This window comes from Oreochromis niloticus, linkage group LG8, assembly GCF_001858045.2.
Source record: "Oreochromis niloticus isolate F11D_XX linkage group LG8, O_niloticus_UMD_NMBU, whole genome shotgun sequence".
Classification (NCBI taxonomy): Eukaryota; Metazoa; Chordata; class Actinopteri; order Cichliformes; family Cichlidae; genus Oreochromis; species Oreochromis niloticus.
In genome coordinates this window covers 12,641,997-12,669,477 of record NC_031973.2, presented here as the reverse complement: position 1 = coordinate 12,669,477, position 27,481 = coordinate 12,641,997, and the positions used below count along the sequence as shown (strand labels likewise).

General features: G+C 39.0%; 2 protein-coding genes across 2 annotated transcripts in view; both read right to left on the bottom strand.

Moving 5' to 3' along the window:
• Nucleotides 1–15,825, bottom strand: part of LOC100702973 (disks large homolog 5) — a 30,932-nt gene extending 15,107 nt beyond the window's left edge. The window contains 10 exon segments of the mRNA XM_013269493.3: nucleotides 72–197; nucleotides 316–500; nucleotides 1,462–1,692; nucleotides 2,378–2,690; nucleotides 3,061–3,317; nucleotides 4,714–4,897; nucleotides 7,783–7,926; nucleotides 8,269–8,437; nucleotides 9,024–9,092; nucleotides 15,081–15,825. Coding sequence (XP_013124947.1) covers nucleotides 72–197; nucleotides 316–500; nucleotides 1,462–1,692; nucleotides 2,378–2,690; nucleotides 3,061–3,317; nucleotides 4,714–4,897; nucleotides 7,783–7,926; nucleotides 8,269–8,437; nucleotides 9,024–9,092; nucleotides 15,081–15,378 — 1,976 coding nt within the window. The 5' untranslated portion in view covers nucleotides 15,379–15,825.
• A 4,836-nt stretch (nucleotides 15,826–20,661) lies between these two features.
• On the bottom strand, nucleotides 20,662–27,054 carry anxa11b (annexin A11b). The gene is given in 16 exon segments (XM_003441814.5): nucleotides 20,662–20,852; nucleotides 20,940–21,062; nucleotides 21,166–21,224; nucleotides 22,185–22,280; nucleotides 22,410–22,503; nucleotides 22,589–22,645; nucleotides 22,773–22,852; nucleotides 23,095–23,185; nucleotides 23,352–23,465; nucleotides 23,549–23,643; nucleotides 23,775–23,862; nucleotides 24,018–24,161; nucleotides 24,332–24,369; nucleotides 24,456–24,581; nucleotides 24,584–24,821; nucleotides 26,900–27,054. Coding segments are annotated over 15 exon segments (1,494 nt in total). The 5' UTR covers nucleotides 24,813–24,821; nucleotides 26,900–27,054; the 3' UTR covers nucleotides 20,662–20,792.
• Between the last annotated feature and the right edge of the window lie 427 nt (nucleotides 27,055–27,481).

Sequence of the window (27,481 nt, the reverse complement as noted above, 5' to 3'; positions counted from 1 at the left end):
TCAAGTTTACCTAAAATAGAACGCAAGACATTTATATGTCTCAAAAACAACTTTTGGGAGAAATAACGCACTTTAGTTCTTTGAGTTCCCGCGTCGCATCGTTCTTCTGCTTTCTCATGTCATCCAGATTCCTCAGAGCGTCTGCCAGATCACTCACAGCTCTGTCCCTTTCTCGTCTCAGGTTGTCACACAGTGTACTGAGTGATGCACATATTGTCATCAGGTGTCACATAAAATACACAATCTATTTTTGCCCGAGTCTCCTTGCAATGACATGCATCTACATCTATATTTTTTTTAAAAAAATATTCTTACCGAATGCTCTCCCTTTCTGCTACAATCTTGTCCCTCTCCTGGAAGGCCCAGTCCCGTCGACACTTGGCAACCTCAGCCTCCTGCAAGGCCTCCTTCAGCTCCTGTGAGATGGCCTCATACTGCTTCCTCAGCATCTCGATCTCCTTGGTGGCTCGTTCCATGTTCATGGTGGCAGAGTCCTGTTCCTGCAGGAGTAGATCAAATTAATGGGTGATAAATGTCACCAGAGAAGTGAAGGTGCTTTTAGTCTAATATGGTATTTGATAACATGTGGCAAACTCCTCTAAATTTGTGTCATAAGAAAGTATTTTCATCTTTCACCCACTCTGTACACTAACATTGCAGTAATATTGTACTCAACACATGCTTTTAATTATCAGCTTTACATCATTTTGGTGCGAGTTAAGCCTTGAAAGCTCATTGGTGTAAATACCCGTTTGACAGCAGTCATTTTGACTTGACATGGCACAAACACAGATGTTACAAATTACAATAATGAGGCTTGTCCTCTATTGAGGTGAAGCTTTAATGTGATTAGTATCACCTGTGTTTACCTCTAGCAGCAGTTAATTACATGCTATGAAGAAGTTTTGTTGTTTTTTTTTAAAGAAACAAAACTTTCAACTTAGCTGACTCCATTCATCCAAAAACATATTTCTGCAAACTAAGATGTAGTTTCCATCTATGATATATAAAACAGCCATAGACTGGATTAGGTATATAAACCAGATATAATAAAACAAATGTAAAACTCACAGTCTGATGTGTATATAGAGCGCTTGCACTAGATACACTGTTGAATTAATTCCATTAAAGTCTACAGTTTTGCTTAACAATCCATTTCTGACGCAGTGCAGATTTCTGGTGTTCTTCAAAGTCAGGGTGAGGCTTGTCACTGTAATTATTGGTAATTTCCTAATGCAGGCATCCCGGACTTTTATTGTAATTAATCTGACAATCACTGTAAACAGAATGATGGGTGAGTACACATTTCTCAACAGAAATCAATATGTAGAAACCACCCAGCTGATTGGAGAAAAAAAAAAAAAATACTACTACTATGTGAGATGGGATGAAGGGATTACTGTCAGAGAAATAAACCAATCCCTCCATTTGTGATGATAAATCATCTGTCCGTCTGGCTACCTGTCTGGCCTGGTAATACTCTTGCAACAGCTGGTCCCTCTGGATGATGGCCTCTGTCCTCTCCTTCCGGGCCACATCCCTTTCCTCACGCACTGTTTCGATGTCTTTGCAGGCCTGGTTCAGCTCCTTTTGGGCCTCAGCTTTGTCCTTGACCTCGTGACAGTATTTCTCCAGCAGCTCATTCTTTTCACAGATTGCTCGGTCCCTGTCCACCAGTGCTGAGGCCAGCTCCTTCATCATAAAAAAACAAAAAACAAAACAACAACAAAAACAGTGGTTAAAAAACAAAGTAAATTTCTATAGCTCTGAGGGAATTTTGAAATATTTTAATATGATTTGCACATTGTTGCACATTTCCTTTTATGCCGACTTGTTTCTTGCATCGCTGTGATTCTGGAATTCCCTCCTTGGGGAGGAATACATTCTTATCTCAGCACAAAGATATGCTGCCAGACAAACTTCCTATTAGATGAAAAACTAAAGAATTTTGCTCCTCTTAAAAGGATTTTTTATATACTTATTTTGGAGAGCTTCTCAAGTTCATTCTAAATAGAAGAGTTAAAAAGCATAACCAAATTTCTCTTCCTTACTGTGGGTTTTAATAGCAGTGATGATGACGTGGTTACTTTTTGGCCACCCTAAACCTTTGACTGTTGCCAAAAAGAATGACTTCAGCAGCTTAACGACAAGAGATATCTGAGACACAGATATTACGCAACTGGTCATTCTTCATTAACAGTTTTACTTAAATTAAAAGCAGCCCTGTAAATCTGAAGTAATTAATTTCTTTACAGTGCATGTATAATTCCAAATGTCTCTTATCACAACAGTTATTCCTCCAGTGTTTTCTGATCCTGTCTGTGAAATGGTTAACCTTTTTCAGCTCTCACTGATGATCCCTCATTTTAGCTTTTACCTGTCGGAGAGCCTCCAGCTCCTCACTGGCCACCCGTCTCTCTGACGAAGTGCACTTTAGCTTCGCCTCTGCCACCTCCAGACCTGTCTGGAGCCTGTCCACCTCTTTGATCACCTGATCCCGCTCACTCATGATCAAGCGATATTCACTGATCACAGAGTCCCGCTCCTCCTTGTACTTCTCGCTGTCCTTTGCCGCCTTGAGCTGCTGGGTCTTGAGCCGCGTCACCTCAGACTGCAGCCGTTCCATCTCTCGCTGTAGCTCCTTATTGTGGGCTGTGGCCTTGGATAGTTCTTGGTGGGTGTTGTCAAACCTGCATCAGGCAGGGATTAAGGAATGCAGTGGATTCAATCCCTCTATTAATTTCCAAAGGGTAAACATTTCTACTCTGTCTTGTGCTTAAAACATTAAAATCATGAACAATAACATCACACACTGATCAAATGTGGAATTTAAGCATCTCAAAAGGAAACTATAACTGGGAGGACATCTGCAAAGCTTCATCTGCCTTGGATTAAGCACATTTTAAGCACTGTGCAGATCTTACTTTGGCGCTGTACTCAAGTACTCAGTTTGTAGTATAATTTGCTGCAACTGCTGTTTAGTTTTTTTAACAGTTGCTCAGTTTTTGTGTAAAGCTTGTAGTGCTGCTGGTTTTGTAGACCTAATATTTCCAGCTTTACCTTCTTATTGAAGAAGAGTATTGCTGCTGATAGTGGATGGCAGCATCTCTTTGTTTCAGCAGCATGTCAAGTTGCTTCTGCAGCCGGTGGTTCTCTTCCTCAGCCTGGTCCAAACGACTCAAGTCTGCATTGTGACTGGCTGTCTTGTCATTGTAGCGCTTCCTCAGAGTCTCATAGTCACTCTTTACAGCCTCCAACTTGTCCACAGCTGTGTCGTAGAGCTTGTTAAGGACATCAGAGGAGCCCTCTCTCATTACCTGCAAATATGATTAAGTCAGCTTCTTTAATGAATTAGAGGGCAATAATGGGACTGCTCACTTTACATAAAATTATATCAAGATAAGAGCTGATGCAGTCGCTTGGAAAAAGTTACCAGGAATTATTTTCAACTCTATAGATGCTGAAATGTTGTGCTGTTTGATATAAATCTAAAGTGAAGTGCCTAAATCATTTCATTACCTGTTTCAGTGCAGATTAAACAAACTGTTACTTTAAACTGTGTTGAAATATCATTTGAACTGTAGTGAACCAGATGATAACTTGCACCTAGCTTCTGTCTAGCTTCTTAACATACTGTGGGGCAGTCTGCTTCTGATGCAAGCAGCAACTGGGGTATACCACATGCTTTTAACATGAATGGATAAGCTTAGCTACCATTAAAAATGTATTACCATTAAAATTTACCAGTTCTGGCTGTGGGAACTGTACAGGAAGCAATCGCAGGAGACCGTGGCTGAATCAGTGATTAATGTTACCACAGTTTCACCAATTAGCAACCACAGCTAAAAGATGAAGATGCTCAAATGTACAATAAGTACAGTCGACCTGACAGACAGACTTGCTGTCAAATCAGCTGAATAAATATTTTGACTTGCTACCAGTAAGTTAATTAAGTTAATTTAATTAATTAAGCACTGATGAGATGCAATGGACTCAGTCTGGCTTCATGTTTACAAATATTTTGTTTGTAATATTTAAATTACTATTGAAGTCAATCCAAATCATGACCAGAGTGCCAAAACCAGACAAACCAGGACACATTTAGACATTAAAAATTATAGTATGTAGTATGTAACTGGAATCTAACCACTGTACAATAAATGTCTTCTCTGGGCTGGCATCACTTATAACTAATTTGACTGCTAATTTGACTGAAGCTGAACAGTAGTTTATGCAATGATGACATGACCTCTAGAGACAATGGGGAATGTATCCTTGCTATCAACTAGCCCTGTTATACACATTCTCCATGGTTATATAAGGCATTGCAAACATTTAATGATACGGTCTTGTGACTGCAGTCAGGGTGAATGTCAGACTGAGTAATGGTGAGAGACTCAGGTCAAGTCATTTTTGTAATCTGAAAGAATGTTTTGATGGATGGAGACATGGAGAGGACAGAGCTTGTCTGACCCCATTTGTCTGAACATCGTTGTCCTTTTGGACATAATGGTCACCGAGACAAGAACAAATTAATGTCCATCTCAAATGTCAAGATCCAACTGATTTTACGTCAGCGGCCAGCTAGAGATGGAAAGGGGTGTCTGCAAGTGTCTAGATAGTATATACCCATTTATGTTTTTGTCTCTGTATGTTGTTTGTGTCCCATTTTTAAGCATGAATGGTGACAGAATTGAAAAACTACACAGGCACCTGCTGGTGTAGCATCTTCATATCAGCCACTTCCCTCTGATCATCATCGTGCAGCCTCCTGAGCTCCTCGCAGGCCTGCTTCACATGGTTGTGCTCCCTGACCAGCTGGATGTTGTCCTGTCTCAGCACCTCCAGCTCCTCTTTCAGCTGGTTGTGCTCGCTCACCAGACGGCTGTGCAGTGTACTGTGGAGAATGGGTACAATCGAACCATGCTATCTCCATCTACTGTGTCTCTGGCAACATATGTTCAGCTAATAAATCATAAATATAAGAATATATATAAAATTTTTAGCTTAACTTGTACAACTCCCCAGAATCCTGTAAATGTCTTCCAAGCATCATATGAGAGATAATATTTGAACATTTGTTTACTCATTAGATATAGTCTAATACACAAAACACTATCAAAACACATACACTGTCTTGTCATTTGGATGGCACCAATTAGCCACAGTGTAGGATGAAGAAAGTAAGTTAATACTTGAATTTAGTAGCTGAAAGCAGCTTCTTAAATAGCAAAAACATCTGAAATGTTTGCTGTAGCTGGTTATGAAACCTGCACAAGATGAAGAAACATTTTTAACCAGTCTCCATACACAAGCATTTCAGCTTAAAACTTCAGGGACACCTTAACTAAAGAGCCCTCTTTCAGTCATGTCACTGCAGCTCTGCCGATTTATGGTCAGGACTCTAGCTTGGCCACTGGGACATGATTTACTTGTTGTTGATTTGCTTTAGGCCATTGTTTTGCTGAATCACCGAAACTCTTACAAACTTCAGGTCGTAAACTGCTGCCTTGACATTCTCCTGGAACAATTTCTCGGTCCAGTTTCAAAGTAAACTGCATAAATTAATGATTGCAATGTATATTAGCCCTGAAGCAGTACAGCAGTCCCTAACTATGACGCTTCTTCTGCCATGCCTTACTGCTGGTCTACAGATATTCTCACAGAAGTACGCACCATCTTTTGCAAACTTAAGATTCTTTTGTTTTTTATGATTCTTTTTAAAAATTATTCTCCTTTTTGTCTTCTTCCATTGATACATCATGTTGATGAGATTTGTGTGGGTGCTTTCCACTTTCCTCTTGTGTTCTTTGCCCTCTTCTTTCAGGATTTCATTACATATTGTTCTGCTGGTGTCATCTTTCCAGGACAATCACGTCAGTCTTATCTCCTCAACTGGAACACCCAACTCGAAGCAGGTTTTGAACTAGCCAGCACAACAGTTTGTATACTTTTTCCAGCTTGCTCTATGAGTATATATATAATTATAACTGGTATATTAGTTTAGTCAGATTGTATTTAATTGTAAAGGCTTCACAAATCTTTTGTTGCAACTAGAAATGATTAAATGCTGCAGTTTGTGGTCATACTAATCATTTCAGCACGACATAAAAATGAAATTACACAAGGTGCACAAAGTACCCTGTGTTGACATAATTTCACATTCACAAACTGTTTTTGTTTTTTGTGTGTGAACTTTCACAGATGGCTTTACTGTGTTCTACCTACAGGCAATTAAGAATCACTAATTAACCTAATCCTGTTCTTGTACTGTGGGAGGAAGCCGGAGTACCCGGAGAGAACCCATGCAAACATGAGAGAACATGCCCTTCAAACAGGAGGTGGAGTCGAACTCAAGACCTTCTTGCTAAGAGCCAACAGTGCTAACCATCACACCACCGTGCTGTTACTAAAAACAATTAATTAATTCCTTTAAAGCCACAGGCCTGTTGTGGTCTTCCTGTCACTATATTAATATTAATAGGAAAAACAAAAACAAACAAACAAACAAACAAACAAACAAACAAACAAACAAAAACACACCTCTTATGTAACAAAGCTTTAACTTGAAATTTTCTAAAACATGAATCACTAATAGTAATTATGAAGAATTTTAATTAGTCCTAAGAGTTAATGCTTATGTGTTTTTTTTTCTAAACACCGGGTCTCTGTGGCTTTTAAACCCCAAAAGACACTGCGCCACAAACTGGTCCACCCCAAGGATCGGGTCATTGATCAGTGTTCTTTGATCAGTGGGTTTTGGTCAGTGATTGTTGATCAATGGTCATGGGAATTTGCATAATTATGATTAAGGAACTGACCTCACAGCCCATTGTTCCTTCAGTGGGCTGGTTTCAGTCATTATGCAAATGTACTCTTTATAAGGTTTGGGGAAACCTGCAGTCAGATGAGACTGAAGAAGTCACTTGGATGAGTGACGAAACGTTTCTCCCACAAAACGCTACGTCCAGATGAACAGATTCAACTTTTGGAGACTTATGTGTTTAGCAACTTACTAACATAAGTACAATATACAACTGCTAGACATGCATGTGATTTTCCATTGACAAAACATGCTGCTTAGAGTGAATGGTTGAGTACAGAGGCAGAGAGGACATTGATAAATAAAGACTCTCTCTGATGTGCAAACAGGGCCCAAAAGTACAGGCTTAAACACGGACATAATCCTTCATCTGTCTGTTTGCATTGGGGGCCAGATGTTGGTTCCCTACACTTCAGAGGCTGTATGGCATCATTAAAAATCATACAAATGGACTAGCCTTCCCTTCATGTCAACTCGGTACAGCTTATTTCACCAGACACCAAATGCTCCATTCGCAGCATTATGCTCACGGCACAGATGCTGTGCCGCATACACAGGATTCACATACTGATTACAGAGCATGCTTATGGTAAACTCTTTACAAAAGGGTAATACTTATAGAGCATATTTTAGTCTCTTCCCTCAACCTTTGGCCAGAAATGTATGATTTGCCCTGCTATGAAATAATACAAATAGTTTTTCCCCCTCAAACAATCCCAAAGATTAAATCAAATTGAAGAAGACCTGCTAGGATTTTTATAGCTTAACTGAGATTTTGAACTGATATAAAGGCTTCATCCCTATCACTCTTGCAAAAATAAAATCTGTTCTACGCAATCTGCTGTGAATATGTGAGGAAGAACAGAATACTGGCTAAAAATGCTGCAGGCTGAGCATGAATGCATACAGCACAAATGCACCGGCTGTTAAAAAATTTACAAAGTCCCCTTTCCACTTACTGGTAGAAGTCTGCTTTCTTCACAGCCTCCTCGCACCTCTTCAGGGTGGTGCTATGCTGGTTCTGCAGGGATTGCAGGTCTGCCATTGCCTTCATACACTGCAGCTTCAGACGCTCATAGTCATGACCTGCTTTTGCATTCGGTCTATTTCACAGAGTAGGAAATAGGGAAACAAACTTGTAACGCATCAAAAACCAAGTTCTGAGATGCCACATGGGACAATGTGAGAGCTTTAAGTGAGATAAACATGCAAACTTTGTACTTTTGGGAGCATAAGGAAAGAGAGAAAGTTCAACTGTATCCTCAACTCTAAAACAAAACAAGCACAAGTTTACATCAAATAGCTCTTGCTTTTTTTGGCAGGGCTTTTAAATGCTCAAGAATGCAAAATACCTCTATCTAAAGAGTGCAGGTAGAAACAAGATCGCTCTGCTTTTCTGCAACTGTATTGGGAAAACCGACAGTAGAATGAGACTATAACACTACCTGCAGTCATCGAAGGTGGTTCCGGGTGAAGAGAGGGCGAGACGTTTGCGTAGTTCATCCCTTTCACGTGTCACCTGTCTCAACTGGAAGAGAACGGTCTCCATTTTCTCACTCACTTGGTGGCTGTCCATGTGGGCAGGTGGAGGGGAGGACGCTTGAGCAGGCGTACCTGTGTGAGTCAGCATGTCACTGGTGGCTTGTGCCGATCGCAAAGTTCAAATGATGTGAGTGACAGGGTTCAGTGCAGTTTTATTTATGTCAGCTAGAGTGTATAGCTATATTTCAGTAAAAATGTAGTCTATGTTCATCTGAGCTGCAAACTTGGGTAAAGAAATAAATTACAAACATTGACCATTACTTTATTTAATCTAGATAATCGTGCTTACATTTTTTAGCCAAAGTCACTTAAATATTGTCTTTCATCATTGATCTACTCATTCATTCACTTTTGAATATACCACAGAAATACACATAGTGATAAAGACTGGTTCAGCTTCAATAGCACAGACCAATCCTCTCTTTTAGTCATTCTCCCCTAAGAGAATGACTAGAGTAGAGACAGATTTCTCTCTCGTGTGTGTATTTTTAAATCCTTGTCACATCTGTGTAATCACTTGCATGTGCTTAGAGTCTAAACAGTTAGAAGCCGGCTGGTTCCTCAGAACAACTTCTTTTCTTTTTTCCCCCTTTTCCAAAGAAGATTTTTGGACCCATCTTTACCTTAAATCGTTAGTCATCATGAGTACCACACTCACCTAAGCTGCTGAGAGAGCTGCTGCTTTCTGAGTCCGATGGCATGGTGGACAAGACGCTGTAAGTGGACCCTGCAGCATGAACAGAAACATTAAAGTCAGGTCTAAGCGTACTCCACCGTGTCTGCTTTATGGTCAGATGATCATCTCCAGCATTGTATGGTACATCAAGGCAGTGCAGCTTGGGTTACATTCGGGAGCCTTTACTGAAAAAAGCCAGCTGGAGGAATAATAAGGTGGGACTTTCCCCAACTTGGGATGACGGGCCTGTGGGCTGACAGAGTGTAGCTAATTACCAGTTGGGCAGGGAGCTTGAATACATACTAGCCAGGGCCCCAAAGAGGCTGCAGCCTTAGAGCTTCTCCTTTTATCTCCTCTGACAACATCACACAGTCCCCCCTTGTGAAAGGCCCTCTTTTATAGCCTACAGTGATTCATAATTAACGTTACAGAAAGGAAGCTTTATGTACACCACTGAACAATATGAAGGAGATGATGTTATTTCACACACCAATGTAAAAGTAATTCTTCAGTAGAATTTAAAAGAGAAAAGTATTTAAAAGGGAAATAACTGATGCAAACTGTGTGTGTCACGATCTACCAGAGTGTGCAGTTTTCACAACAGATTCAGAAATACAGTGAAGAAACAATTAGCTTTCTACAACAACAGAGATTTTTTTTTTTTACACAAATGGTCAAGTCAATTAGAAATGTTGTAATTAAGTTACTATCTGGTCTGTCACATTTTCTAAGAAAACAAAAAAACAAAAGATGTACCAATATATTGACAGTGTTGACTGCCTTCAGTAATAAGATAAGATACCATTTATCAGTGGGAGTGGCCAATATTTATCTGGTACAGCACATCATGTTTTCACTACCAGCAGTTCAAAAGCAGTGAGATGAAGAACTGGTACACTTTTAAAAATGAAAACATTTTGATTCGACAAAAAAGATCAACTGTTTTAAATTGCACAAAAGGAGAAAAAAAAAATGTATTGGCATAAACCAATTTGTTATTTTAAAGACTGATGTGAAACCAGTACTACACAGGGTCTATAACCCTAGAAACCAAAAAAAAAAGGTCCATCATCATTTGCTAAAGTTTGATTGCAGGTTGATTTCATCAAATCTGTTTTGTCAAGCCAACAGCCCAAATTTAGGGACTGTAATTATCGTTTCACCTGCAAAAGACATCGGTTTGGGCAGTTTGCTGGTCTGGAAAATTCAGGTCTATGTTAACAATACCACAATCTTCCCAGAAGTGGACTTTCCAGCAAATTCAACCCAAGGTTAGACTGTGCAATGCTGAGCTACATCTCCGACTCTACAGGCCTCGGTTAGCATGTTAAATGCTCAAGTTTATGACAGTATATTTGGATAAAGAGGGAAAAACTATGCTAATAGGGATCTGTATTAGAATGTAAACATATGAAAATCAGCCAATAAATATTAATCTTTAGCTAGAAATTGTCCTATCCTTCACAAAGGACACATTGATAAAATATCAGAGGGTACTGACTGTATAAATTACAGTAAAGTAAAACAAGGAATTTGGCATCAGGTTTTTTTTCCATTGACTACATTTTGTTAATCAAGTTGTTTCAAACATGGTTGTTTATCCTCTACAAGAAGGATTTTCAGAAAATTAGAATTTTATTGATGCCTGACTGCACACTGCTTGATCAAACAGCCAGCAGTGCACCTTTCCTGAGATCTTACTGCGCTGCTGTGGAGTGACCAGCTTATAGTTCAGTTACATCAGCAGCTTCCACTCCCGATGTAAAGTCTAGTGTAGACTTGGAGCATGACAAACGATTCTATTTACCCACGTCCCATTACTCTAAATCAATCCCTGACTGGCCGTGTTCCCACTAACTAAATGAGTTGAGACTATGAGGAGCCCAGCTAACATGGCTCAACCCTCTATTTCCCAGTGAAGGACAAAAAAAAGAAAGAAAGAAAAAAGGAGAGACCGATCTCTCTTTGAGCTCTCTTTGTTCTCACTCTAGCTTAAGTTTCCCATGACTCTTAGCAGAGAGTGCCTCAATAGGCAAGGTGCACAATGTCATAACTCACTTACTTTTCTGCTCTGTGGAAGTCATGTGACCTGTGGTCTGACCCTGACCACTTAAGTATTTCATTTAGGTTGATCTCTTAGTTACAGTCACAGCCACTTGATCATCTGTACACAATTTTATGGTATAAGAAGACCACTTCTCAAGAACAAATGGAAAGTGGGAAGACTGTCTTTAGTAGGAGTTTACTCTCAACTTGAACATTTCTTTTAAACGTGAGAACAGGCGCTCCAATGTAAAGTGCTGATCTTAAATCACATCTGGTACTATGTGCCACTGACAATAAATGAAAGATATTCTGAATGCTACCCTTTCCATTAAAAAGTGATGCATTTTTCTACTTGCATCTTAAAGCTCTAACTTAAATATCATTGTATGTAATGAGTAATTAATTGACCAAAGGGGGGAGATTACCTTCTAAGCAATAGATCAGAGTGTTGTCCATCAACACTGAATTTTAGAAAAACCATAAAATACAGCTTTTAATGAGTGACATAATTCAGGCCCTTGTTTGTCAACAGAAGGGTTAAGTTGGGCTTACTTATTTACCCCAGTATCATAGCTATGCTACAGTCTTAAAATATAGCACTAAAAGCACAGGTTTTAATGTTATAGTCACTCTACTTTGTTCAGTATCCCAGTAAGCCCACCAAGTATTTGACCTGATTTTAAAATGTTACCAGTAAACAAAAGAGAAAAAAAAACTTGTGTAATGGTCATCATCTTACTAAAGCCAACAACACATCCTCAAACAATACACAATATATTAATGAAGTAAAAATTAGACTTTTTATCTAAATTCCCTTCATATCAGTGGAGTTTCTCATAACTAAATTGTTCACACTCTATTCTAACATAAACTCAGACATTAAACTTTCACCATGAAAACTCAGAGCTCCTCTGCATGCATGAACACAGATCATTATCACTCTGTCCAAACAGCATTTCAGTTGATTTAATACTTTGTAAACAAACTTTTAACTGGACAAATAAATTAGCATTCAACTTTAAAAAAAAATTCTGTCAGTAGCAAAGCAACAGCAGAAATTTTACTTGATCCCACTTAACCCCATCTCTGGAGATACATGTAAAAGACTTGGAAAGAAATTATTTGAAATACCACAATATGCATTTATGATGGAACTGCAACGATGATATATGTCCCAGTGTAGAAGCTATTCTAATTAAAGTAGAAGTCTGCTACATGAGATGTTAGAAGACTGAAAAGCATGTCGAACACAGACATCGGTTTTCTTCCACAGTCTACTTGTATAAATAAGTACACTCTGATATGTACTGTGGTATAAAGTTAATGAGTCACCGATTCTGCAATAACTACCCTCTGTGTCAACAGTTCAAAACCACTGGAGACAACTAGATTCTCTTCTTTCCGCCTAATAAAATCTAGAACGAAACCAAGAAATCGAGCTACCTAACAATCGTTAATCTCTAACTGCAAAACACCTGCTCTTGTTTTGCAGTGACAAAGCAAAACTTCCCATGATACACACCCTTATAATGTGCAGCCATTGTGTTATTCTTCCTTAAGAAACGATGAGAACAATCTAAACAGAAAGGTCTCCGCTGACAAGCCTTAGAGCTATAGTTATATGAAACTACAAAGTATCTTTATTTAAAAAAAACAAACAAATAAAAAAAACAAAAAACAAATAAGCCCTCGGCAATACACACCCTGCTCAGTACTATAGGCATCATATTTACATCATGTGGAACTTTTTGTAGGTCAGTGAAAGGATATATTTAGCATTCATGTTTTTAGCATTTGAGCAGGCAGGGTTTACCAACAAAGCTGTGACTCATTAATATTACATCAAAGGGTCATCTGGCTCTCATATTCTTTTAGGTGACTTGTGAATTACTGCGTCTGGCTGCTGATGGTGCATATTATGTAAAAACATAGGTTGCTTTTCTCTGGAAAGGCCCGTCTTTTGGCCACGCAGTGGAGGAACCTGTCTGCCCAGTAGCAGAAGACAGCTCAGCCCATTTGTGTCCCGTGTGACTACCAACAGGGATTTGCACACTACTATGACTAGCCCAGAACATGCTCATGTACAAAGCTCTTTGGAACCACAGAGCTTATCGGTACTCAGTTCTAGACCCAGTGCACAATTGTGAAATGCAGCGCAAAAATGAAAATGCTCAGAAAACTGAACAGAAGTCTCCAGCTTGGGTTCTCTTATGAATTATGCCAAAATAATGCATAATTAACACCTGGTAGCTAACTGTGTATGACACGATAGCAAACAAGAAAGCAACTGGATGGATTTTCCTTTTTTTGTTTGTTTGTTTGCTTGTTTTTCAAATGCCAAAGTGCAACAGAAGTGCTGAGTAAGGGCCATATGTCAAAGTGCATGCATTATACCATTGCATAAGATGTCAGGTAAAGTCCTGAGAATCATCATTACTGTTTCAGCATACAAAGAATGCAATAAGAGATTTATGATAAACACAAAAAAGAGAGTATATCTATAGTTTGTGGATTTATCTGTGAATAAAATCACATGCATGTAGTTATCCCTTAGTTGGAAAAAGGGTGATTATCCACATAGAAAACAGAACTATTACAAAGTTATTATAAACTAATCTGTGATTTGTGCCATTATATGACCATATTATCTCAGAGGCTTATCCTTATTTCAAGATATATTTAGTAACCATTAGATAAACTTAAGGGTTAAATAATAAGGGTCAAAGGTGGAACCCGCAATATCTTAGAACATTAAATGTTGTGTAAGACACAGTTTTAGTTCAACTCTTAAGACAAGCCAGCGGTTGATAAATTAATGGATCCCGAGCAGGCAGTGTGAATATTCTCTAAAACGTGTATCTGATCACTGATAAGTAAAAGAGTTTTGAGACCCTGTGTTTCTGGTAAGGGTTAAAATTTACTCTATCATCCAGCTAATTCAGAAGAATAACTGCATCTGAGGCTTAGGTTGAGATGTTTAAGAATATCAAGACAGTGCATCCCAAAATCCCAGTGTTGCAGTACCTTGCAGTGGTAAATAATCATTCTGGTCTGGTCTTATACGTGTATCAAATCCAAAAATTAATCACTTAAAAGTCTCAATCCATCCATAACGTTTAAATAAACCTGCCACTAAACCAGACGAACTGAATCAATCAGAAACTCCTTGCCAGGGGTCATACTTCTGAAATAATTTCAGTTCCACAAGCACTATACCGTTACACTATACAGTATCGTGTTAGTAGTAACACTATACTATACTGACAAATCCATAGAGAAACTGTAATTTTCTGTACATCTGCTGTGGAGTATTACAGTAATAGTTTGTTGCTCCCCTTTAAGTTGCAACATTGTACCGACAGTACAATTAGTTATTTGAAAAGGTAATTTACTTACTGGTGCTGACATAGATCTTAGTTGTAGTTAGTTTCACACCAAAGACAAATCAAACTGATGTCCTTTATTCTCCAGTTTATATTCCCCTCGAGTGAGTCATTGCAGAGTGCGCACTAAAACGCATTTGATTCATCTCTCATTCGTTTGACTTGGACAGTGGGTTATTGATTCCCACACACAGTCAGTCCCTCCCTACGTTGATTGAGTCTTTTTAGGTCCATTAAATGCTTTCACAAAAAAGCTAGCAGGCTGTACTTTTGGTGACATGCTAAATGAAACAAGCACAGTAGTGAGAGTGTAAATAGGCATCAGGTCACATGATTGTGCACTGCAGCTCTCTCTGCCCAAAGGAAAAGTCATGCCCTTCATCAAGTTGTCATATGGTCAATAGCCATAATGTTTGTTAGATCATGCTCAGGAGAGGATCGAAAACAGGTTGGATCATAACTAAAATCAAAGCCAATGGCCCTCCGAACATACAGTTTCACTGTATTTTAGATAAAGCACTAACTTCTGACACGTCCCCCCTTCTTCATAAACACTATACTCTTATAACAATTTAATTAGGAGGTCGTTAACACTTTAATTGTTTCTCACCACTCGTATGATCCACTGGTCCAATGCCATCCAGCAATAAAGATTGCAGGTGAGGGTGCGTCGTCTCCAGAGCAGTGCAAAACTCTGCGAAATGGTCCCCGTCTTTACTCATTAGTAGCTTCAGCAGAAGGTCCACTTTTTCCGAGTTGGAGGTGCAGTTGTGCTCCAGCTCGTAGCGCTCTGGCTGGCTGAGGGTCCCGCAGTGAGCCAACGCGTCCACAACTCTGTCCGCATCTGTTATTGACTCCACCAAGTTCTGGTAACATTTCTCCAACAACTCTTTATGCTTGGGCTCCATCTCCTCTCCCTCTCCGCTTCGCTCCTCCGCTGTTTACCTAACCAGCTCGGGACAAACCCAGCCTTTTAATCTTTCTGGTAGTCAACTTAACTTCGGGCTACTGCCGTGACTCTGCGAAACTACCCCGCTCGACCCAGTCAGGACGGTTTTCAAGCCGAATTGAAGGATACACAAGAAGTAGCCATATTTGTTGCCCAAGGCTGTTGACTGCATGAAGATGACAACACATTTTCCCAACCGCCGCTCTCTATCCTTTTCGGAAAAATGACGCCTCTGCCTCTTTAAGCTCCGCTTTGCCTGCGCTACGGAAACAACCTCGGCGTCAAATCAAGTTCTTTAGTCATGTTGAAAAGTGTGGAAACTCTCTAGGAGCGCTCTCAGTCAGACTACAAACTCCGCCATGTCTCACCGTTCGTGCAGCTGTAACCCTGTGCCAATCATATTTCCGTGCAATGGACATTTAAGGTAAACGTGGGCGGGGCTTTTTTTTAGACGCACCTGGCTTCCCGCCGCTATAATTACTGCTGTAATTATTACCACAACTTATGTAATACTGGTTCTGCGCTTTTTGTGTGAGTTAGTTATGTGGAAGGTATTCAAGAATGCCAATAAAAACACACTAAAACAATACTGACAGGCTTGTTTGCACTCACAAGTATTTTTTATTTTTTAGCTGAGGAGGATTTAATTTTCAGTATTCAGTATTTTTACTCCTGTGTTGTTAAGAAAGAAAAAAAGAAAGTGTTTGAAAACTTTATTTTAAAGAAAAAATGCGTTGTACTTCACTTTTTGTATAACTAGTTTGTTGGAATACTAGCAGGCTGGTGTAGACTTTAACTGCTGATCATGCTGTGGTAGTACATGCACAGTGTAGTGGAATAACCAAGGTCTTCCCTGAAAAAGCCCACAGTGGCAGTAGGGCAGCAAAACCTGCACAGATTTGCAAGTAACTCCAATCATGTGCACTTATGCACACCCATACCATGGAAGATGCTGGCTTTTGTGTTGCTACAAACCTTTGTATTGGTCACTCCTTTACATGTTATCCATAATATTTAAAAATGTAAAGAGTTAAAAATCTAGTTTAGATATTTTTTCTTTGTGGATGCAATGAAGAACTACGTTTACTAAGAATGAGACGTATTTTTGAACCAATGACGTGCTTTCAGTCTGTTTTGAATACAGCGCTGTTCAAGGGTCATTCAGTGTTGGCTTTTGACCTTTCTTGTAGCTCATTATGTACTGGAGACTTCCTGAATTACTTCCCCTAGTGTTTTCTAATGTGATTGATGATATTGGAGACCTCATAGTTAAATTAATAAGTCACCTTTATAATCTACAAAGTTGCAATATCAGGCATTTAGCTTAATTTTCTGCTATATAGAGATCTATATAGCAGTGATTATATGACAAAGTGTTGCTATTAAATTATTAGCTGAGCGCTGGGTAAGCATTTATTCTTTTCCAGCTTTAGGTGAACAATTTCCTCATCCACCCAGTGGCTTCATAAAGTGTTATATATCAAGTCTAGAAATAACAGAATCAACCTTAAACATTTCCAGAGTGTAATCGTATTAAGTGAAGTATATAAACTGTTTAAAACCTTAGTTGGGAAGCTTTGATGACTCTTTCAGCATCCTTTGCAAAAGATAACATGAGGTTCTCAGTGTCTAATGAAATTTGTCTTCATAGGTGACAAAAAGTCAGAGATATTTCTGTGACTGGTGGTTCCTTAACTCTCTTGTGCAGCAAGAAGAATATGAAGGGTGATAAAATAAAAAATATGTATATTCTGTTGAACAAGATCATTTTTCACTTCTCAGTTTTTCTGGTGAAATAGTGTTTCTGGCCTACAAATGTACTTTCGGTGAAACAGTCTTTGTTTAAACTGATCACAGGTCATCTCTACAGTAAAGCCTACTGACGAAAGGGTGTGCACTGCTCTAAAATCACAAAATTACCAGATGATCTTCTCCTCCAAATGTTCTTATTATTATTTATTCTAATGATAATTAGATTAAATAATTATTAGAATTCTAATAATTAGAATTAATAAAAAATAACTATATGCCAATACACACATTGAATTAGATACGGTGGATGACACTTATTATGACTTTGTTGTACATTTTATAACAGTTTATGATATGTCTATACTATCACATCCAGTCATACCATGTAATACAGTGCATCACTCTCCAAAACACAGCTAATGATTAGGTAGCAATTTTATAGATGCAAAGTCGAACACATTTAACACTTAAGCAGTTTTAAATGTAAATATTACTACATTACAAATCAGGCATCGCTTGACTTCTTCTTAAAGCCCAGTATGCTCAGTAAATCCCATACATACATTCTGGGCATTTGAATAGGCTATTATTTGATTACAAGGGAAATCCAGCAGCTCTTATTTCATGATTTGATCTCTCTTTTTTGTGAGGAGATTATACCTCCAGATTGTAGTTGCCTGTTTCTCATCTGGATTGTCCCCTGACACAACTGCCCCGCTCTGCGAGCTTTATTCTGCTCCACATAATCCATCAGGTCTCAAAGGAGGGAGACGTCACAAAAAGATAAATACCTTACGAAAACTAAATTGTTTAGAATCAGACAGCAATATAATCTGTAAGATTATATGTCCATATCTATGTGTTCACAGCTAAACTGGAGATGTGTGGAAATCTACTTAAAGTTTGTTTATGATAATTGCTAGTACTCTGTAACGTAGAGCTGGAGCGTATTCCCTTTATGAGGATTTTCACTCTTAGCTAGAGCTTGCTAAAGCTTAACGTGGTACACAGTGTGCCTATACATTTCCCCTCTTAAATTCGAAACAGCTTTAACAATTATGTAACAACTGCACTAATTTCTTTCCCTTGCAGTGAAATCTATTTACCGCTCACTGAGAAAACAAGTTGCAATGTTTAGGAATTATGTAAATTCCTAAAAGCATCAAACAGATTCAAAACACTGGACTCTTGCTTTTAAAATTAAGTGGGACCAATTTATAGAGTTGTGCGCTGTCTTCTGGTATATTGCTCCTCCTGACACACAAATAAAAGCATACGGTTGGACAGGATTTATTTTCTCACTCTGTCAAAAATCAGAGGAAAAGCCTCAAGCCCCACAGGCTGCCACTCTGCATGTTGGATAGTGATACTGCTACATCTCATTGTGTTGTTCATCTAATCCTCGTGTTTGTAATTTGCTTATATGCACTCATGAAGTTTAAAGCAGGATTAGGTCCCTGGCAACCAAATGTCACTTAGCTGCACAATCCTCACTGGATGGCTGGAGAAAATCCACTGCAAATAAAAAAAAAAGCTCAATACTTACTTATACTGATTGTCTATATGAAAGTATTAAAAGGCTGGTGATGAAGTGCAGATTTACCGCATATGAAATAAACCTTTATTGAGACCTTTATTTTGTGATATTACAAGTTTTGAGAAATCTTCAAATTTCATTACAAGTAATTTAAGAAAAACAGCCCCAGGCTAAGGCCTAGTTCAGGCTGCTCTTCACAGCTATAGCACCTTCCACTTGGCCCAGTGACGTGGACAGATGTCTTTGTATCCACTATGCCATCACATCCACAAGTTAATAATTAAAGCACTTTGTCTAGAAATCAGGATCACGGAAGTGTTCTGTTTTTCCTCTTAAAGTAAAAGCGAGCCAAATGGGAGCCCTCCTCTCTCCCCCGTGTGATTTCACTTTGACCTATATCTTTCACGAGATATCAGTGCAAAGTCTTAGCTAGAGAGAAAATACACAAATGCAAACATTAAATATTTATCATTCTTTGTCCTCAGGTTGGTGGACCGTTTTCATTTTGGGTGTATATGAAAAGTTAGAAAGTGTACAAGAAGCGAGGTTCGGAAAGAAGCCATTTGTCTCACGAACACATCCCCTCTGAGGCCGCACTTCAAGGCCACTGAACACAACAGAAAGACGACTTTAGGACACCCGTGTCTCCAATATGGATACTATTTATAGCCTTGAGAAAAGCTCTATGAAGCTCCGCTCCATATCACTCGAGCTTCAAAGCACACCTGAATGTTTTTCTCTCCCCTTCTCAGATTATACAGCAAACACGTGCACAAACAGAACTTATGTAAGCCACATTATTCACACCTTTTGACAAGAGGCTGCCGCTCATGATGCTCAGAGGTGGAGGGGGCTTACCCACTCGCTGTAATACAGACCTAGGTAGTGCAAATGAGACTGGTTTTGACATGCAAATCGCTTATTGTGCATCGGCTTACAGCACAAAATCCACACGCAGTCATTTTTCATGCAAAACACACAATCCCATTTCACAAAGAAAATGTGCCAAATTTTTTTTATTGAAGTGAAAAGTGGTCGTTTTACCTTTTGTTTTTCTTAAGGCATCCACTGAATTTGACAATTATTATGTTACAAAGCGAAGTAGTTAGTGCAGGAAATACTCAGTTGAAAGCAAAAGTCAGTTCAGGCAGATCAATTCTACAGAGGTGAGATAGTTTGTATGAACCAAGAGCCCTCTACTGGCAGTAAAGCACACAAATCAGCAAAGGACACTGTGGAAAGACTACATAAACAAAATATTGAGAAACAGAGTGTGGATAACTTCCTGTGTGGATAACTAAGATTATCGAATGTTAAGTAATCACGTAGGCCCACAGGCTTACTCGAACGGCACAATATGATCTGTCCTTAGGCTTTGGCGTTTCAGCACTGAGGGAAAGGCAAATAAATGTTGATTGGCGATAAGCTAATTTGCATAGACTTGGAAGCAATAGTTAAATTTCAGTTAACTAAAACAAACACCCATTACAGAAGAGATGCAATTATTATTTCTTACATTCAGAAAATAACTGATTGATTGGGATATGATCATATGCATATAATAACATATACCTTTGTAAGTAGGTACACACAGCTGAGATGCTTGGCAATACATTCACAAAGCACTGTACTAAATATTTCTTTCTATATGGATTGCATAAATTAGTCACATGGCACACTAGCGCTTTTTCAGATCTTACTTTCTTTTTACTTTGTGAAGTTCTACTGTTACCCCAAAATAGGTTTCCTACAAACTAAAGTACAGTTTAAATATTATTGTGTAATATAGTCATTGCAGTAATTTAGTTAATTTCAGGCACACACACATTTTGTTGGCTACCACTTGACCTTTTGTGTAAAAAGAATAATATTAATGCACCTTTAAAATATGAATAAATGCAATACAGTAGCAAAAACTATGTAATTTAAGAGAATAAAAAATATATATGTTGATTTGATGTAATAATCAGAAAAATGGCACTAAATGCATGCATCACACGGGATATAAGGTCATATAACATTGTTTCAGTGTGGATGTATATGATGTCCTTTTGAGACACGCTCCTTTGGAGTCTTAGTGCTTTTTAGTCACTACCTCCACACAGCTTCAACAGCAGCTTCTTGTAATCCCCAGAGGTATCACCCTGAGAAATGCAGAGAAAATGCATCACATAACAAGCACACAGTGATTAAGTTTTGATCGTCAAAATGACACGAACAGTGGGACTTACTGAGATGTCAGTGTACAGTGATTTTCCGTAGGTCTTCAGATACTCCTGCCTGATGTCCAACATATCTACCTCGGAGCGGGACACCATGATACGGATGAGGGTTGTGTCCTTTGTCCCTGCTCCCTGTGAGCACAATGTAATACCTCGTTTATGCCTTCGCTTTTCTCCCTTCGCAAAATCAGAGCAGTAAACTAATTATCAGAGGGATGACAGACAACAGATGTACCTTCATGGCCTTGTTGAGCCTCTCGGCAAAGTAAGCGGGGGTGTTCTTGATGCACTTCACTGAAAAAAGTCAAATGAAAGATAAATAAAGGAGCAGAGAATGCTGTTAGTCGCTGTAATTGTACACATAAACCAAGAAGACATAGCACGCTTAAAAAGAAAAGACCATGAAAATTGAATGGATGGAACATGAGACACTTCTGTACATATTTAGTTTATATTGTGTCTGCCAATAAGGTTGTGTAACTGACCCAATTTGTGGTTTTGCTAGCTCAGTTATTTTTAATGAATGCAGGAACTATTGTCACAAGCTAATTTCTACATTCAGAATATTGCATATTCCCAAAATGTACTTAATGATTTTCTGTGTAAATAACATAACACGGACCAATCGGGCGTTGTATAAATGGTTCAGGCTGGTGATCGTGGTGTAAGACTTTGGAGGACGTTTTCTTGGCAGACTTTGGGCTCCACAGTACCAACCGAGCACTGTTTAAATGTTGCAATGTGTCAGGTCTGTCAAGTCTAACCTGGTGTAGATCCCTGACGTATGCCTACCTAGAAATGAAAGTGCATGTTGTAGATGCTACGTACATTTAACACAAAAGTACAAACTACGCTTTACTTCACTTGTGAGCTTGCTTGGTTAGCTTATGGTGCCAATCAACACTTTCAACACTTATGATGAAAGTCACCAGTGAATGAGGGTGTCGTATCCTCTTCCTCAGTTTAAGTCTTTACCTCATCTACCTTTAATATACAGCTAGAAAATCAGTTTCGAATTTTAAAATCCCTCATAAAAACAAATGTGTAGTCTTCAGTCTGTCTTGCTACCATTTGCTTTCAATCATGTATTTAGGTCAAACAGCTGCCTGTATTGCACCTGCATAGCATTTCCAGGAAAATCTTGCAAAACAACCCCAACCAGTGGCTTTAATATATACTTAAAGCTTTTGCATGTCTTTGGAAAGTTGCTTCAGTTTGGTCCGGGCTTGGAAAAAAGAGATCCAAAGAACGTACCCACAGCCACCATTCCAGACTCAAGATTGCCAGACATTTCCCTGCAGATGCTCTTCTCAATGTCCTTCCCGCACATATGCTGGTACTCCTGAAAGACTATTCAAAGACAAGATACACAAGCATGACAGTTACAATGTCACTCTTTAAAGGTTTAAAAGCATATGTGCTAAAGTGATTCTAGTTATGACACTGAAAACAAAGTAGTAAACTTCCTGAGCTACACACCTGCCCTAAGGTGAGGCTTGCTGCGAGCACACAGGATGGCATTAAACTGAGACTCATCAGTTCCCACCTTATTTTCTCCTGCAGCGTACAGTTTCTGAGGAAAGAAGGAGAAGGATAATTATGGCTTGCATTTGCTTTCAGAGAGCGTTGAGGACATGAAGCCATCTTTAAGCCAGTACCTGAGCATCCTGTTTGGCCAAAGAGATGTCAACATTTGGCCTTTCATCACGATTTCCCTAGAGAGAATAGAAGGAAGTGGTATTGAGAGTAGAAAAACATTATGTGGCACAGTGCAGAAGTAAAGTCAGTACTTCACTTTATGAGAAAGCTCTTTGTAAGTCCAGCAAAATGTGCTGATGCTACCTGACAGAGAGACACCAGGAGTCTGCGAAAGTGTCCAGACGTGTCGCTGCTAATAGAATCCTCCAGGCTCTTCCCGTACTCTGAAAGGAAGGAGGGGCTTTTTAGGAAAATATATTCATTTCCATAATATTTGCATAAGACATTTCAGACACTGACTTTTTCAGAATTCATTATCCACCTGTTGATCAAATAAACCTGTTCAGCTTAAAGCAAAATATACCCTTATATTAATATATTAAAAAAATAAAAAAAAAACAGGTCTTAATAATGTCTTCCAACAAGAATTTGAATAAAAAGTAGAAAAGCCAACATCAAAACTCACCAGCTTTGTAGATTCTGGTAATTTCCTGAATCTCTGAATTGGAGCGTGATGACAAAATCTCAATGAGACAAGCCTCATCAGTTCCCGCACCCTAAAACAATTACAGAAAAGCTTTAGAGAATGCGATCAACATTAATTTGTAGCCAGCCATTTCACATTCACTTATTTTCCTAATGCACGATGAGCGATATATTGTGGTTTGGGCAGGAAAACCAAAACTGAAACCATTTACTGAGACAACCCCATGAGCTTCCAACCTTTATGGCTTCTCTGAGTTCAGATGCATCAAAGTATGCAGGAGTCTTCAGCATGGCAAGAACCAGATTTTCAAAGTTTCCAGTTAGCTCAGACTTCAGATCCTTGGTTAAATCCTGAGCAGAAAAACAGAAACATCTGAGTGCAAAGTCAGCTAAGATAAAACTGTCACGAAAAGCATTATTATTTATGAAAGTACCTTCCCATAAGTAGTTTTATAGGCCGCTACCAGTGGAACCCTCTGCTTGTTTGAACGATTTCCCAGAAGTTCAATAATGGCATTTTCATCGGTGCCTGTCGAGATTTTATTCTGTTAGAATCAATTTATGATGTGTAAAAGGAGAAAGAGCAAATGAACTGCTAATGGATGTAAAACAATATTATATCTGATGGGTTTAGCATACTCAAATGCACGTTTTACTGACCAAAACCCTTCATTGCCTTTCGAAGAACTTCAACATCCTTCAGTGGATCAGCCCCTGGAAAGTCTTTAATAGAACCCCTGTACCCTGTCTAAAAGGCATAAGAAATAATAAAAAACATATATAAATAAATTATACATATATCTGACATGATCAAATTCAACACAGTAACAAGTTTGTTTTCTGGGGATGCTGCAGTAATTCTATTTTTGTTAAATACCACAGCATACACGTGGCACATCTTACAGGTATGGCAGGGGCCTGAGGGTTGGAGGGACCCCCACTTCCATATCCAGGCATTGAAGGGTTGGTGGCAGGTGCTCCTGGGTAACTTGGCATGGGTTGACCTGGGGAAGGGCCTCCTGGATAGCCCTGCGGAGCTCCTCCTGGCTGCAAATGAAGGACAGCTAAGTACACGGTGACAAATGCATATTAAACAAATAAGGTAGGAATGGTAAAGATAAGGAAACTCAAGCAAATGAGATTTAGCCTGAGCCAGTCCATATGGTATTACCGAGTTGACACGTAAGAGGTGAAGAGCGAGATAAGAATTTACATACCGCTCCATAGCCACCTGGTGCTGCACCCCAGCCTCCACCTGCAAAGAAAATATTGGCTTAAACAATGAATCTCTCTTAGTACCTCACAAATGTAATCTGTCATGCTTTCTTCTTGGGGCCTCACCTGCTGCAGGCATGGATGGATAGCCTCCTGCTCCAGGCTGTGCAGGGTATCCACCAGCTTGGGGAGGGAAGCCTCCAGCTGGAGCAGGGTAACCACCCCCCTGTGGTGGATAACCCCTGCTGCTGGTGGATAACCGCCTGCTTGGGGTGGGTATCCGCCTGCCTGTGGGGGGAAGCCTCCTCCTGCAGGCGGGTAACCACCTGCTGCTGGTGGGTAGCCACCTGCTGCAGGAGGGTAGCCACCTGCTGCTGGTGGGTAGCCACCTGCTTGGGGAGGATATGCCCCTGGTTGAGGCGGGTAACCTCCCGCCTGTGGTGGGTATCCTCCAGACTGAGGAGGGTATCCTGGGTAGCTCATCTTCAGAACCTGTAGGTGAAATAAAGCTAGAGACTATCACTGTGTACATATTTGTTTTTTATGTAAAACTTTTTCAGGAATTTGTGTTTTTGTCTAAAGAATGCTTACTGAATGGGCTCGTTAAATCTCATATAGAGCAGAAACAAAACAAACATTTTCCCCAAGACAATAGGAAATTCTTTAAATGTCTCTCACCACTTTCACTGACCAGTATTCCTGTCATGTGATAATGACATTTGAATGTGTTCACTGTTTACAAAACTCAGCAACTTTTCCTTCCCCATTCTCAGAAAACACTATAATATAAACCCTCAATAATGCAAACAAGCAAGAGTTGCCAAATCTTAATAAGTAATAATGTTATTTGGAAAAAGCAGATTAGAAAACAAGGAAAGGGTCATCTGCTAAGTGAAAGGTGGGTGGTTTGATACCTGAATCTTATAGTCTGCGTGTCAAAGAAATTCGAAACAGAACAAATTTTGTTCAGAGCAAAAGATAATTAACTGCTAGGAAATATGCAAAGCAAGCTTTCTGTAACTTCAAACCTGTCACTGTGCATACTAGCAGGAAAAGATTCTGGGTTTGTGTTTGTGAAGTGAAACTATCAAACAGTCTGAGTGTGAAGTTGAAGCATTGCGCAGACAGCTCAAAAAGACGTCCAAAGATATGATTTTCATGAAGTATAAGAAAGATGAAGATGTTTGAATTTCAATGAATGTACCTATTTATTAATTTGTTATTCATGTTGTTCATATTTTGCAATCAAAATTGAAAGTATTGGAGGTCTTTAATGTGTAGCTTATAAAATGATGGAGTTGCAACATTTTGTGTTTCACATAGTCAATCAATTCTGTGTAATTAGGAATGTATTTATGTTTGTCACTGATGTTTATATTAATAAGGAAGCTGGAAAAATAATAATAGCTAACTTCTGGAGAAAGGTGATTTTAAATAAGCGTGCACTTCTTCCCACCCCTTCCGGATATGTAAACTAAACAAACAAACAATACAGTAGTGTATTTACTTTATTTCTGCTCGTGTTTTTTATTCTGTTTTTTCGTAAATGATTTTTTGCTCAAAGTTTACATGTTTGAAAAAAATTTTGTTTCGGTAGAAGACAGCTCTTCCTTAAAAAGGCACGCATGTGTATTTTGCAAAAGAATTGCGTAAACACAACTTAAAAAGTTAACGAAAGCGAACTGAACGTAAAATACTATTTGTCGAAATTACTGATTGTAGTTTGAACAGAAAGACCAAGGGTGTGTTACAAATGAGTTCTTGGAAAACATTTGGTTGCTGACACTCCCTCTTGCTTTTCAGGTTTTATTTTCTTAGTATTTTGAAACAATGGGGCACTCGTAGTAAATACCACCAGTAGACACTGAAGTAACAGAAAACATACATAAGCAGGGGGAAATCGCATAAATTACTACAGTAATTAAACACAACTAACTGCTGTATCACTGTATGTGTAGTTCACGTTTCGCACTGTAACAGCTAAACTGATTTTGAAAGTTGAAAGGTTTTTTTTTAACGTCAAAAAGCAGTAAAACCAAAGTCCTCACACTATCTCAAGTCTGCGTGAGAGCATCACAGGCCTGCATTTTCTCAACTAACCAGCTATGCTTTTACTGTTCAATAATAAACGCATAATAATAAAAACCTTGACCCGTTTGTGATGGTAAGAAGCATAAAGTGATTTGCTCTGACGCAGAAGAGCAGAAACAACCCAGCAGTCCGTTAACGTTACACAATACTTTCAAACTGAGTTACTGCTTTAGCATGTAGCATTCGGCCTGAGCACTGATAAACATACATTTTAATTCCTTACATACATTTTACAAGCGCCAGCGTGCCGCTGTCACTTCCGTAAAGCAGAAAGTTAATTGCTAGTTTCTATCTGGTAACGTCACCATTAAACGGCTGTTTGTTTGATCAGGCGAAGCTAAACGGAACAAAAATAAGCCAACAGCTAAAATGAGCCGCTAAATTTCTGCAAGTTCCTCGCTGTAGTTTACTTGCAACGTAAAGAAAGATTTATTTTAAAGGTACTGCAATGGAAGAAACTAAATATTAGAGTTACTTACTTGGCAGATGCGGGCGTCAGATCAGGAAGAGCCAGGCAGAGAGTCAGGGCTGAATGTGGGTGGGTCCTAGTTTCCGTGCTAGCAGTAATAACCTTTGCTTGTTGTTAGCGCTGGAGATAGACCACTGTTGACTCAGAGGGCTGTGATGTGTCATTCTCTCCACACTGAGCACTGGAATATTGTTTGGCTTTAATTGATTAAAGTTGTTTCCATACTGGGACAAAAACCAAAAGATGTTTTTCAACTTAATAAGAAAACACTGAAAGTGTTTTACAATGAATGTACCCCCCCCCCGTCCCCACACACACATACACACACATACACACTCCCCCCATGAAACCTGTATATCTATGCGAACAGGGGGTTTCTGTGTATGTACTGTAAAAGCCCCAAACTTCCACATCACACTTTTTCACTTGTTTAAATTCTATTTTCATGTCGCTGGGCCACATGACTTCTTTTATAATACAAATTGTAAAAAAAAAAAAAAAGAAAAGAAAAAAAAGGTGAATCATAGTCGGTAGGACATCCCCAGGACTTTCATTTGGATCTTAACTTAGATTATTTCTGAGCCTTCAAAGA